This window comes from Apteryx rowi, unplaced genomic scaffold, assembly GCF_003343035.1.
Source record: "Apteryx rowi isolate R43461 unplaced genomic scaffold, aptRow1 scaffold_149, whole genome shotgun sequence".
Classification (NCBI taxonomy): Eukaryota; Metazoa; Chordata; class Aves; order Apterygiformes; family Apterygidae; genus Apteryx; species Apteryx rowi.
The window spans coordinates 1745640-1759143 of NW_020447741.1; the positions used below are offsets into that span (position 1 = coordinate 1745640).

Here is a 13504-nt window from a genome sequence, read left to right on the forward strand (position 1 = left end):
GAACAAAGAGTGAATATATTATTTACAGTGCTGGATGAAGGGGTAAACCTGAATGCAAAATTATATTAATATCAAGCAATAATACAGTAAAGTATTTCTAATCTTGTGTATTTTATTATAGCTTTCTTCTTATGGTGGCTACCTAAGTTACCAAGTGAAATCATTTGGCTTACCTAGTGAAGGCATGGTTCTTCTGGATAAGAGACCTGATATACAACTGACAGTAAGTTTTGTACTATTATTTTTTCTTTCAAGCAATACCAATACCATGAATTTTTCTATTATCCTTACAGCTGTGGTGAATTTTGCTCCTGTAGTGTGCTTAACTTTTACAGCAAAATGCTACATTTCTATAAAAGTGATTTTATTGCATTTTGCTCAAAGCCATCAACACACCTATCTCTGTTGCCAAAGTAATATGTTATTAAGCATAACTGACCTGAGAGCAAATAAAAAGATAAAATAGAGTTTTCTCTGTAAAATGCACCTGTGGAAAAAAATTAATTAATGATTGCACACTTGTCAGCAAGTGTGACCTTGACTTTGCAAAATATGTCCTGGATTCCATGGTAATTAATCTCATTTTCTGTGAGAATTTTCTTCAGCGTAAAATTAAGTGTAATTATAAGCCTTTGATGGACTGAAGTAAAAATGCGTTTTAGATTAACTGCTTTTTAATTCAGCTAGATGAAGGCCAAAATTGGAATCTCAGTTCTTTGTTTAAATTCCCAACTTGGTGGTTTTGTTTCTTCAGGCCATTTGAAATATTAATTCGGTCTTCTGGGATTCTCATTGGAAAATATGCTTCATGAAGTATTTCTGTAGTATCCCACTTGTTTGTGCATCAGGGTCAAAGAACGTTGCTCAGTCCAGTTTTGTTTTTACTTCCCTTTTCATGCTAATAAAAAAATTTACACTCAAGACAAGCTCTAAAGATGATATCAGGAGGCAGCTGCTTTTCTAACAAGAAGATAAGGGCAGCAAAAGAGACTATTTGCAAAGGCAAAACAGAAGTAATAACTAGTTACTGTAAAAATTGGCAAGCATTAATTTAATTATCTCAGTGTTTTATCTGAAAGCAAGGAAGTTAATAGGCAAAAGCAGGGAAAAACCTGCTGACACCGGAACACAATGCTTGCTATATTACTTTGCTGACAAAATAGCATACAGTTTTACTGGTATTACTTAGTTCTTATCCCCCAAATGACAAGATTAATGAGCTTCATCAACATCTGAACACTTCATCATAAAAAGTAGTGATATGGTAATGTTATATCCTCATTCTCACACAGGGCCAGCAAATGAAAGTAGTTTATGTGGATCCTAACAACCCACTGCCTGACCGTCAATATTATGGCCGTGTACAGCTAGTTGAGGTAAGAAATTAAAATGGAAAGGCCTGATTTTCCTAGTTGATAAGAGTCTATTTCACATGCCTTCCCTTTTCTTCTCTGAGGTGCATAAAAATATGCCAGTAATCTGTGCAGAAATACCAAATACTAGATAATGTTAATGAATAAAAACTTATATACTGTAGATTTTAAATACTAAAAAATTTTTTTCTCTATACTGCCACACTGAACCTGGGTTCTGATTCATGCCACCTAATTTTAGCACCTTTAAGTTAGGCATCTTGTCCAGTACTAGTCCTTAGCACTCCTTCTGGAGTCAGTGGAGTAATACTGACTCAGTAAACAATGGAAGATGATTCATCCCAGCCCCAGACATGTACTTAATACAGATGGAATGAATTGTTATCTGTTTTCCTCCTCTGACTCTAAAAGGAGTCTAGGTACTTAGAGTGGATGCCCAACATTTAGACAGATGAAGTTAGCATTTCCTACCTTAAGTCTTTGCTCAGAGAGTCAAACTGGGTTATTTCCGTCCCATGTACAGGCAAAAAAGATAATGTTTCTTCAAGCCAAATTCCATTTTCAGTTATGCTGTGTGAAGGCAGCCCTGAAAGATTGGGCTTTTAGGACTTTGCTTACTCTTAAAAATAAAATAATTTTCCTCTGCCCTTTTTTGATTTGGTGAATGATCACTCAAAGAAATTTGGATGACTGAGAAGGAATCTATTTGCTTCATCACTATTCCTATCTTAGGACAGATTCTTGATGCTTCAAAGTCTCACGTACCTTTCCCGGTGTCAGCATCTCTCTGGATCTCTGTTTTCACTTTCTGTCTATTGAACTATTTCTTGATTATCTTTCCTTCTCTCTGCCCACACAAGAAATTTCTCTACCACTTTCTTTCTACAGGACATACCCATTGATTCCAGACATCTTTCTCAGGTATTTTGTAGTTTGTTGGGAGCTGGCACATACTATCAGTTAGTTACTAGTAAATATGCAAAGTGCAGAGTATGTCCTTTTTTATGCTCATTATTCTTTTTCCACCTATTCTGTGTTTACATTCATGGTTCTTATTTTCCTGAGCTCTATTTCCCCCCACAGTACCTGGGACTATAGGGGTCTATTCCATGATTTTTTCTATTTTCTGCCACATTGTCTTCTCTGCAGATATTCTTCTGAAGAAGCTGCAGGACTGTGCTCATTTTGTATCCTTAATGTGCAGGGAAACTTCAGACATTTTGGCAGCAATAACCTTGTATCCAGAGAAGAACTGATGGTGATCCTGTCTAGACTAGATGGCTTACACATCAGAGGCCTTTACTTCACAGAGACTCAGCGATTAACCCTTGGTGAGGTTGGGCTGGAAGAAGCCACCAACACAGGAAGTGGCAGCATTGCGTACAATGTAGAGAAATGCTCCTGCCCTCCTGAGTATGCTGGTGACTCATGTCAGGTAGGAAATGTTTGCCTCCATACTGTGCCATTATCTTCTGTCTTGCCTGCAGCTATGCATACTGGTTTAGTTAAAGAAACAAACTAGTTATTAAAATACTTAGATATGCTTCTTTAAGTGTGTACACTTCTGATGGCTCAATTACTTTCACTGTCTAAGTAGCTCTGTAGGGATATCCAACTCTTGATTGCTTTGTGGAACTGTAAATGTCATTTTACATGTATAAAGCACTAAAATGAGGAATTCTCTGCTGCCCTATGACAGGCTGAAGAATCTCAGTCTATACTTACTTTAATGGAGAGAAGGTCAGAGTTGATTTGATCAAAGCCTGTGAGACCCTACATGTGGAGAAGGTTTCCTGATAACAAAGTTCTTTATTTAGTAGGCAAATGCATGAGAAAGTCCAAGGGATGGAAACTGAGCCTGGATAATTCTGGGCACTTTTTTAGTCTGTTGGGGTGGCTAACATTTTCCTATTTTTATAGGAAAATGTTTTAAAACTTAAGTTGTCCATATTTGCAAAATATTTGGAGATATTTTTGTGAAAGATAATGTGAAAATTGCAGAGTAATACTATCACCTGAAGAATGGTGAAATCCTAGCCTCAGTTATATATCCTACCCCAGCCAGTTGTTCCTGTGGCTGTAAATCTTTTGGCTGTCACTTTGCTTAGCTTAGAGCTCAACTCTTCCCATGCATTAATACCCAAGGTAACATAAAAAGTAGTGGAGAGATAAGCAGTGTACAGAGGGCACAAAATATGAGGCATTATTGTTTGAGAAAATGGTTGAGGGTTACCATAAAGCAGCAATAGCTGTACTAACCTTGAAAACATCTTTGAAATGAGAATGAAAGAATAATATCTAGACCAGAGCAGCTGCAGAGAGACTGATCAAACTGCCGTTTACAATTGACCTATGTTTCTCATGCATGTCCGCTGCTCAGGGACTGTTCATCATCTGCTGAATATCATTTTGGAAATATTTCTAGAAATTAATTTATCACATATTTGATTCTGTGTCACATGCGAATTGATGAATATTGACTGAAATTCCTACTCCCATCCCATTGCTTACAGCATACTGCTTTTATATAGTAAGAGGTATTTTTACATAAATTGGTGAAAATACGTAGCCCAAAGGAAGCGATCGAGACACAAACCGGTGTAGTTCATAAGTGCTGWGTGTTTATGCAGCATTACTCATTCCGTGATTTACTATTCTAATCGTCTAGCTCAGTCTGACTGCTTTAGGTGGGGAGAAGGTGATGCCTGCCACACCCTCAGGTAGGTATATACTGAGCTACAGGAATTGCAGAGTTATTCGTTAACCTCAGGAACTGTAATGTGTGCTGTACGACTTGACGCACGTATGAAGTTTAAAGGTGGGGCCCATCACAGCACATAGGCTCATTAATCTGAGTCAGAAGCTTAAGAATAAGGGAGCGTATAAGAGAACATTTGAATACTGAAAGCACGGTGTATGTTAGCAGTTGAGCTAAAGTAAAATGACGGCCAAAACACAGAGGCTAAAGAATGTAGGATGGCTGGTTGTCATTTTAGTAGCCATGGGGCACTGTTTCTCACAAGATATGCAACAGAAGCTATCATTTCCTCATCTTCAGAAGAGAAATCAGCACCAACAAGTTCAAAGGGATTTTAACCTGAGACAGGTAATTTATTCATTTTCTCTTCCTTGCTTGCTTCCTTCTTTCCCTTTGTTTTTAAATGAACTAATTTTATAACAACTTCTACATTATTTAATGTAAGAGTAATCAGAAGGCTAATCTTATATCTCAAATTATTTTGCTAACAAAAGTATGTACAAAAAGTTGCATTTAAATTGTTGTTTACTTGAAAACAATCAGCCTGAACTCCTATGCACTTCAAGGTGCCTAGAGCTTTGCCTTCATGTGGAATAAATATTTCAATATTAATTTCAATATTCTAAAACAAAGTTCTCAGTACTTCAAATGTATTGTTTAAAGTTTAAAGAGAGCATAAATATGAAAAAAGAAAAAGCTGTATAGATATGTCCAAATGCATTTGGATATATTTCTAAAATTAACGATTCATTTTGCTTTCCAAAAAGAGACTTCAGTAAGTAAAATTTATATGCACCAGTGTCTATATTTTACTTAGTCATGCTCTTTAATGTTCAGGCCCTGACTTCTTCAGAAGTTGTGTATACTGATTCCTTGTTGTTCAGGGAGCATATTCACCATTTTTAAAATGTATCTGAAAAATTTCAAGAGAGGATGCATATTCTGAATTCAGTCTTTGCTCTCACTGAAGTCAATATTAAAAGAACTGTTGATGATATTAGTATTCTGCATATTTTTTTTCCATTTATCCCATATATGAAGAAGGCAAAGATGCCATTTGCATCTGGTTTAAATAGCTCAATATTCCTTTGGGGATCTGCTTTGGGAGAGGTGAATTTTTTTCTCTGGTATTTATGTGGCTGATAAATACACTAGTTAGTTCTGTTCCTGCACAAATGCTTATGCTTCGACCAACTGGAACATGACTTGAGGCTCAGTCCTGCAAACCCTTTGCTCTTCAGATTACTCCCATCAATCTAGGTGGTGAATTGCTATGAGAAAAGGTTTATGGGCTTTAAAGTTCAACTGTCACTTTATTTATGAATGTCATTGGGGCCAGCCTCTAATTGTGATATACTGGTGAGGTACAGGTACAGTGCAGGACTACATTGCCTGAGGCAAGAATCTGGGAGGTATTTGCATAATGGGAGCAAAGCTTTCTCCCTGCTTCAGTGCAACCTGTGATCTTCCTTACACTGCACCAGCTTAGTTACTAATGAAAAGGAGCTTGGGGAAGGGAAGCAGGGATAGACTTATGCTCGGTCATTTTTGCTGTGGTTGGTGTGGCAGAAGACCTAGGAGGATATTGAGCAGAGAACATGGGCATGAATATTTGAATTGGTCTGTATATGGGAAGGCTCCATGCCCAGGAAGAATTCCCTGTACTTTCGCGTCCTCTGCACCCATGCCAAGCAAGACTGTGGTTTTAACATATTAGTTACTACCTACCTGGTGTAGGTTAACAAACTTAACGACAATGTGTCTTGCTTCATTCATGGTATTCCTCTGGTTCAGCTCCCTGTTTAAAGTTGACTTTGATCTGATGCGCTATATTTCTGTTCATGTGCTTTCAGTGGCTGAACATTCTTTTCATACTTTTTGGGTCTCTGGGACAAGCCTGTACTTACAAACTAGACCACTGTGTGTTCTGTAAGATCATCTAGCTCTGCCTAAGTGTGGCTTCATATAGCTCCAGGTAGACTTATTTTGGAAGTCATGATGAATTCATATAAAAAATATCTCATTAGAAGTACTTCCAAAGAATACACTGTAATTAAATTATTATCAAGAGTTCATATAACCACTAGCTAATATACGAGATTTCCATATGTTCTTCTTTGAGAACACTCTAGTATGAATCTATATCCAAATCTTTTTTTGTGGTTTAAAAGTCACATTCTACATCTTTGTACATAGCCACAGGAAATATGTTTTGCTCAGGGGTTAGAGTCAAAATGGTGCAATCCCCACAACCACAAAACGTAGAGCACAAGGTTCAGATGCTTAGGCTGAAACTGCTTCAGTTCCATTCTTTGCCATTTACTGAGTTAAAATACTTGTTATTTAAACAGTAACATGGGCTTAGAAGAGTTTGTCAAGAAATGTGTACCTCCACTACTCCTTGGGAATGGCAAACAATTTCCCATCCCATAACCTGTGAAAACTTTCTTTTCATCAACTTTCACCATTTTTTTCTTTCTTCCTGCCTCTGCCTAGGAATGCGGCCTTGGATTTTACCGTGAGAATAAGGGATTATTTACTGGACGCTGTGTTCCCTGCAACTGCAATGGAAATTCAAACAGATGTCAGGATGGTTCTGGAAAATGCATTGTAAGTAAAATGTTAGCGTTGAAGAAATGAATTTGAAAAAAGAAGAAAAAGCATTCACCTTACTGCAGGATGAGCTAGATAGTATTGTCGTCTTGCTAGCAGCTAAAATTAATCCTTACATACCTCATTCTTTATATCTTGTATCATAAGTGTAAGTTCCAGTTTTGCATACACTTTCATGTATATTTGACATAATTAAGTAATTAAAATTATTTGTATCCTTGTTCTGATTTTTTCTTTCCCCCTATAATCTTTGTTAGCTCATGGTACAAAAAGACACCAAATTAAGCACATATATAAGTGTTTGCAATTCTTTTTAATAAATGTGCGGTCTTACCATGGCATATGCAGTATAGTTTTATACATATAAGTTAGGGTTTATAAATGCTGACAAACAGTACATTCATGCATAGTATAGTCTTTGCAGAATAATGTCTTTTTAATCAGCGTCAATAAATCTCCACTAATCTTAATTTACAGCTAGATGGATTTAAAAGTATGAGAGTAAAATAAGATAAATGGGATAAAAGTTAGGTTAATTAGAAAATTGCAGCTGTCACAGGAGTTATAGTGGGGCAGATTCTGCTCCCTGACACACCATATTAAATCTAAAGCAGCCTCATCAGAGTTGATCAGCCCTAGTAGGAATGAAAATGTGACTTTTGGCCGACCATGGTTCTCTAGCTTACATCTGTGACGCTTGTTTAAACTGTTTGTTCCGAAAAATTCCCACTTAAAACTTTTCACTAATTTTTCACTTACTGTGTAAACAAGAACCTTGCCAAAATCTTTCAATGGTTTATTTTCTGTGTTATTTCTTCCTTGTTCATTTTGAATCCATTCTGCCCGCAGTGCATTCCTGTGCATTATATAACAGCCCTGACTTTGTCTCAACCCACCCTGTTGCTTGGATGGAAGCTATAAGCCAATTCAGCGTATTCTGGGGAATGACTTACAGTCTGCTTCCGTGGTGAGGCAGGGCAGGCCGTGACAGGAACTGCTGCCACGGAGCTGTAAAGATGAGAGGGTTTTACTTCAGATGAAAATTATAAATCCAAAAAATGCAAATTTCACTTTTTCCTCCTAAAATGTTTCACTTTAGTCCCTCTTTCCACCATTGTATTAACTTTCAGATAGACGGAGCTAAATCAACACTTGGCCCTGGGACAAACTTTAGGGCGAGCAAAGTCATCCAGGATAATGCGGTGAAAAACAAAATGCAAAGGGCCTGATTTACCTTCCTTTATGAGCCTCCAGCTAATAAGGAGTGAGTTTGTCTCCCTCTGTAGAGGAACCACGGCACAAAGACCTGTAGCGGTGCAGAGAGACTTCCCACTGTGGAGCAGTCGTGTTTCATACCCAGAGTGCAAGGCTTGCCCACTCGGCCTCCCGCTCCCTGCTCCTCTCCACGGGCACTGGCCCCCAAAACCTTCACATGGCAGCTTCTCTGCTGTTACAGCTTCCATAGGAGGCTTTGCTCAGCTCACCCTGACCCTTTCCTCTGTGGCAGCAGGACAGTCCTCCTCAGCTCAGGCAGTGTCCTGTTGCTTGGTGGTGGGATGAGAGGGTCGCAGGACTGCACTCCTGAATGTGGCGGAGAAGGAAGTACAAGAGGAGATGGAGAAGATGCTGCCCTTCTAGCACAAATCAGATTTTTGTGTCCCAGTGGTCCCTGCCTTTCCTCCTGAAAGGTACATTCCCTTTGCTGCAGCATGGTGCTGAGACTTCCTCATCCTCAGATGTGTTGTTTCATGTCACATAACCCCATATACATAGGTATCTCCCCTGTGACCCTGGCACACTGGACAGTGGCATCCTGTTCCATATGGGTCCTTGGGGGTCAGGTGAGAGTTTTCCTTTCAGAGTTTGCAATACCTGACTGTTTGGAAAGGCTGTGACACCAGGGTGTCTCTGCTCTCCTATCCTATGCAAGGCCCAATGAAACTTGAAGAAGGACCCCTGAGGGAGTTGCTGGTCTGGCTTCCTTCCACTCTGCCGTAGGAGCACTGGATTATGCCCCACCATTCTTTATATGCCGTGTAGCTAGAGGGAAGTAGGGCACATTCAGAATAGCTTTCATATGAAAAGTTTCTTCATATATATATGATTTACTTCCATTTCTGTAGACAGAGTGGGCTTTAGCAAAACAAAAGTCAGTAGATAAACTTTTGGGGAGCTTGCTCCAGGATGCAACCAACACAACTATTTTCACCTAAGGCAGTATTAAATACTTCTCTTTTACTTTTTTGCTGTTCAATTTTTCTTCAGGTTTATCCAAATTTACAGTAACTATTAAGAAACCAGTTGAATTTTCCATGAGCTTTTTGCAGGAAAATATTCACAGGGTTTTTTTAGAGAATGCATTTTAAAATGGTTTCTTTTATAAGCTTAGGGTCTTCATATTTCTTTAGCTTACCCTAGTTAAATGGCCCATAGTCACCATGAACTGAAGCTTTGCCTGTTCCTTCCCAGAGCCTTTCATAAATGAGCCACAAATTTAATTCTTTAACCCAAACAAATTATGGGTTACTATGTGCAGAGGCTGCAGGAGGGCTTGTTGGTGTGGTTAAGGGAATCTTGGTATGAGGAAATGTGAATGAGAATGGAGTACAAGGGGAGATGGAAAGGACAGAAATGATCCTCATTTGAAGGGGAAAATTGCTCTCCTGCTGCAAGTCATGGTGCTAGGGCTTTTCACCATGGCTCTAGGCCATTGGAGGTTCCTGAAATAGGTGTGCAGTCAGTCTGCTCAGCCAGTTGCCCACTTTCTCTTTCCATCTTTCACTTTATTAGTACACACTCAGCTTTGTGGATCTCTGAAGTTATGAAGAAAGCAGTTGTGGAACTAGGGAGTATGAATGCCTTGAGTTTTGGTTTCACTAAATTTTTATGACTGCTCACCAATGCATTTAAATAACTTCTGTTGTAAATTAACATCTTCTTAGTTAAAGCAAAAGCAATTTGGTTGTCCTCCCACCATAACACATAGACATGTGTGATGTTCAGACGACAGCAGGAATAAGAATGTTTCTAAAATAAGATATAATTTCCAGCTATTTTATCATGGAAAATGGGCTGTATCAGTTACAGCATTCATTTTCCCAGCATTCACTTTTCATTATTCATTGCAGTTAGCAAATTAAAAACAAATTACATGTACACTGAGGAAGATACAGTAAATTCAAATCTAATCAGAATCAACCAATAGAATTAGTTTTGGAATTAATTTCATGGGATTTTTTAAGAATGTATTTGGACTCAATTCACTGCATGCTTTTAAATCATGTCTGCCTTCTAATTTGTGTTAAGATGCAAAATTTAAAGTTACATTTAAATCTTGTGAGTTTTTAATGGCTGCCATTGAAATATCAAGACATAGAGAATGCATTATGGGAATTTTCCTAACAAACCACACATCTGACTGAATTCCTTTAAAATATGTGTAATACTGATTATTATCTGTTGCCCTTCCACAATAGTGAGCAAAATGGGCTTTCTACAGTTAGAGAATGACAGAAACCAATCTATCTTGATAGTGAAGGCAGTTTGGCAATAAATGCTCAGTTATGTGGAAGGGAAAGAACATCCTTAGTTTCTGAATAGTTGGGCTATAATTTTTAAAATAACTATAGAACCGTATAGAATGAGAAGGCACTGTTAACCATGTTGCTTGTTTCCTCTTTAAGAACTGTCAGTATAATACTGCTGGGGAGAAATGTGAGCGCTGTAAAGATGGTTATTTTGGAGATGCCACTCAAGGTTCCTGTCGGACGTGCCCTTGCCCTTATACAAACAGGTACTGTAAAAGGTCCTGAGAAGCCAAACAGAAGGTAAAGGGGAGAAATGTAGGATGTAAGTTATCTTTAATCTCATGTTTATTACCATTCCGCTCAGCCAGATCTCTTTCAGCATAGAGATAAGTGGCAATGATGAAAGAAGCCTTTTCTATGAATTCAGAAAATTTAGTAGGATGAAAAAATAATTTAGAAAATTAAAGCTCATAAGCACATATCTACATATCTGAAAGATTATGCTGTCTCATCAGGCGGAAGCTCCATTTGAACTGCAAATGGAACTCAGCAAATATTACTGACCTAGAAAAATTAAATTTCCTCGGATCTAACAATGTTGCCAGGCTTTTAAAACTGGGCAGTAAATTGTATTTTAAATAAATGGTATGCTGAGCCACACTGTTTATTGTCATTGATCAGCTCTGAAATGTGAAATGTATTAAACAAAAACAAGTAGGTTTTAAAAATTCTAAGCTACGAATTGCTAAAGGCACCACATAGTATTTGCCAGGTGCAGAAGCAAACACCAGGTAGCCTTAAGTGAGAGATTTACACTAGTAGACAATAGACAGGTTTTTTCCTTTATTAGAGGACTCTCTGATAGATCTGTTTTTGACAGCACTGGCCTCTTCTGCAGGTGTTTGCCTGAGGCTGGCTGAGCATATTTTTACTTGTCTTTTGCTTTAAGGGTGCTGAAGTATCTAAGGAGCCCATGAAACCTGCAGTAGTTTCATAGCTGCACATTAGGGTGGTAAATACCATTCATTACATGGGAAATGCATCCCATCTTGCATTATTGGCGTTAACAATTTTCCACCTAGTCAAATTATACGTAATTCTTAGTGCAGACTTCTGATACCTGTCTTTGATAGAGAGACTTGGTTTATCCAACTATTCATGGGATAAAAAATGGAAACAGCAAAGGTGGCCTATCCTGTCTTCACCTCCTGCCTTCTTCTCACCAAACAATGGGCAAAAAATGGTCATCCACCCTATTGAAATTTGAATCTAGGTGAGTCTGCTAGAAGAAGCGTACAAAAATGTTCATTGTGTTAATGAGATATATCCTAGAGCTCTCTAAGGGAGTTCACAATTCTATCCTGCCTTGGTTAAAAAAGAAGAAGAGTATTAGCTACATAAAAATAAGATCTAATGCTTCCACCCATAAATAAGAAAAAAACTATACAAACAAGAGGGAACTTTGTCTAGTACAGGCTATTGATTTTTGCCTAGTAAGATAAGATAGCCACATAGACTTGTTTTATATTACGTCATCACTGTTAAGGTTTATTTTAGGCATTCCTTTGTGTAATGAACTATTACATTCTGTCCAGAGGGTCAGAAAATGATTATTTTTTAACCTAAGGAGAAAACCTAGAGAAAAATTTGAAACTTCAAAGAACTGGTCACTGCAATTTATCTGGAGGCAACTAAATTAACTCAGTAGTAATTTGGTGGTATAAAAGCCTTTTAATGTGAAAGTCATTTAACTGAATTTAGCATCCAGAATCTAAAATCTATTTGATTATGTGTTCCCAATAAAAAATTTTCTTTCTTCTTACAGATTTGCAACTGGCTGTGTGGCAAATGGTGAAGAAATTCAGTGTCTATGCAAAGAAGGCTATACCGGAGTTCGTTGCGAACGGTAAGTGACTTGTTTCTCAGGACAAATGTCTTTGAGAGACACCATGAAAGGAGGTATATCTGTATTATGTATTATAATATATCTGTATTATATGTATATGTACATATGTGTTTGCATAATATGCACACACTTAGGGAGGCATATAATTTTATAAATAGCTGCTATAGTGTGGTGCTGTAGTATAATTGCAGATGAGATCCCAGCACACCCTGAAGAAATGTAAATAATTCTCCACGATGAATTTAGTGACTGCACAGTTTTTATCAATAAGGGTAGTGTCAGTCACTTTGAATATGTGCCCTGTGCATTGTCTTGTCCTTCACTCTTGCTAATAATAATAACTCTCACTTATTTTGTCCCATTTCCAATTGAAAACATATTCCCATTTCTTCTAATATATTTGCTGGTGCTTCAGTGTTCTTTATTAGCTGTCCAGTGGCGACCATGTAACGTTTAATACCATACCCTTCATCCCAAATCATTCCGATGTGCCCTGCAGGTGGAGTGTACAAACACAATACTGAAGCTATCTCTTTTGCTGGAACATTACAACAGTTTGGCAAAGCAAAATAAATACAGCATAACAATTTCAGGCAGGAAGAGGAAGCAATTTCACTGAGTTTCAAATCCAGGAGGAATTTAAGGATAATGGAATAGGGTTGTCTGATTCGGAAACCTGAGGCTAGTAAGTTATGGTGGCTCACCTGAAGGTAGTATCTCCAATACCGCATTATATTTTAGGAATGCAACTTTGTGGTATTTCAGGGCTGTTACCTTTGACATATAAGCAGTAGGTTATGGACAGATTTGCTCTTCCAGATCTAGCCATACCAGTAGAAAATATTACCACCCTCAGCTGCTCATCATGGCTCCTTGATCACGCATTACTACCCCTTTAGGTCATACAACAGAGTGAAAAACTTTAGAAATACTTTTAGAAATACTATCTAGCCAGTCCAGGCAATATATTTTCCCTAGAAAATACTTAGGGACTGCTCACACAAACTGCTTTGCTGGCAGATGGCAAGAGGAGATAGCATCCAGCAGAAGGGTGCTAATGTCGTTCAGTGCCACTGCTGTTCAAAAACTCAGCATGTGCTTGCAGTATGATCCTACTGAATAAATGAATTCTGGTGGGATCACAGAACAGAATGATATGATTTGCTGGGTTAAGCCTTTTAAAACACTCTTCATACATGTATCTGTGTGCATGTGTGTTTTTATAGACTAAGTGAGTTATTTTTAGATGAGCATTGTGGGAGTTCTTTTATTTTTAGAAACATTTTCTGTAGCACTTGGATAGACATTTTTAACACAGCGCAGAGGA

General features: G+C 38.0%; 1 protein-coding gene across 1 annotated transcript in view; it reads left to right on the forward strand.

The window, feature by feature from the left end:
* Positions 1-13504, forward strand: part of LAMA3 (laminin subunit alpha 3) — a 69866-nt gene that overhangs the window by 24443 nt on the left and 31919 nt on the right. Inside the window, 6 exon segments of the mRNA XM_026058613.1 lie at positions 122-223; positions 1293-1376; positions 2578-2808; positions 6628-6741; positions 10428-10537; positions 12097-12177. Of these exon segments, the coding sequence (XP_025914398.1) occupies positions 122-223; positions 1293-1376; positions 2578-2808; positions 6628-6741; positions 10428-10537; positions 12097-12177 (722 nt within the window).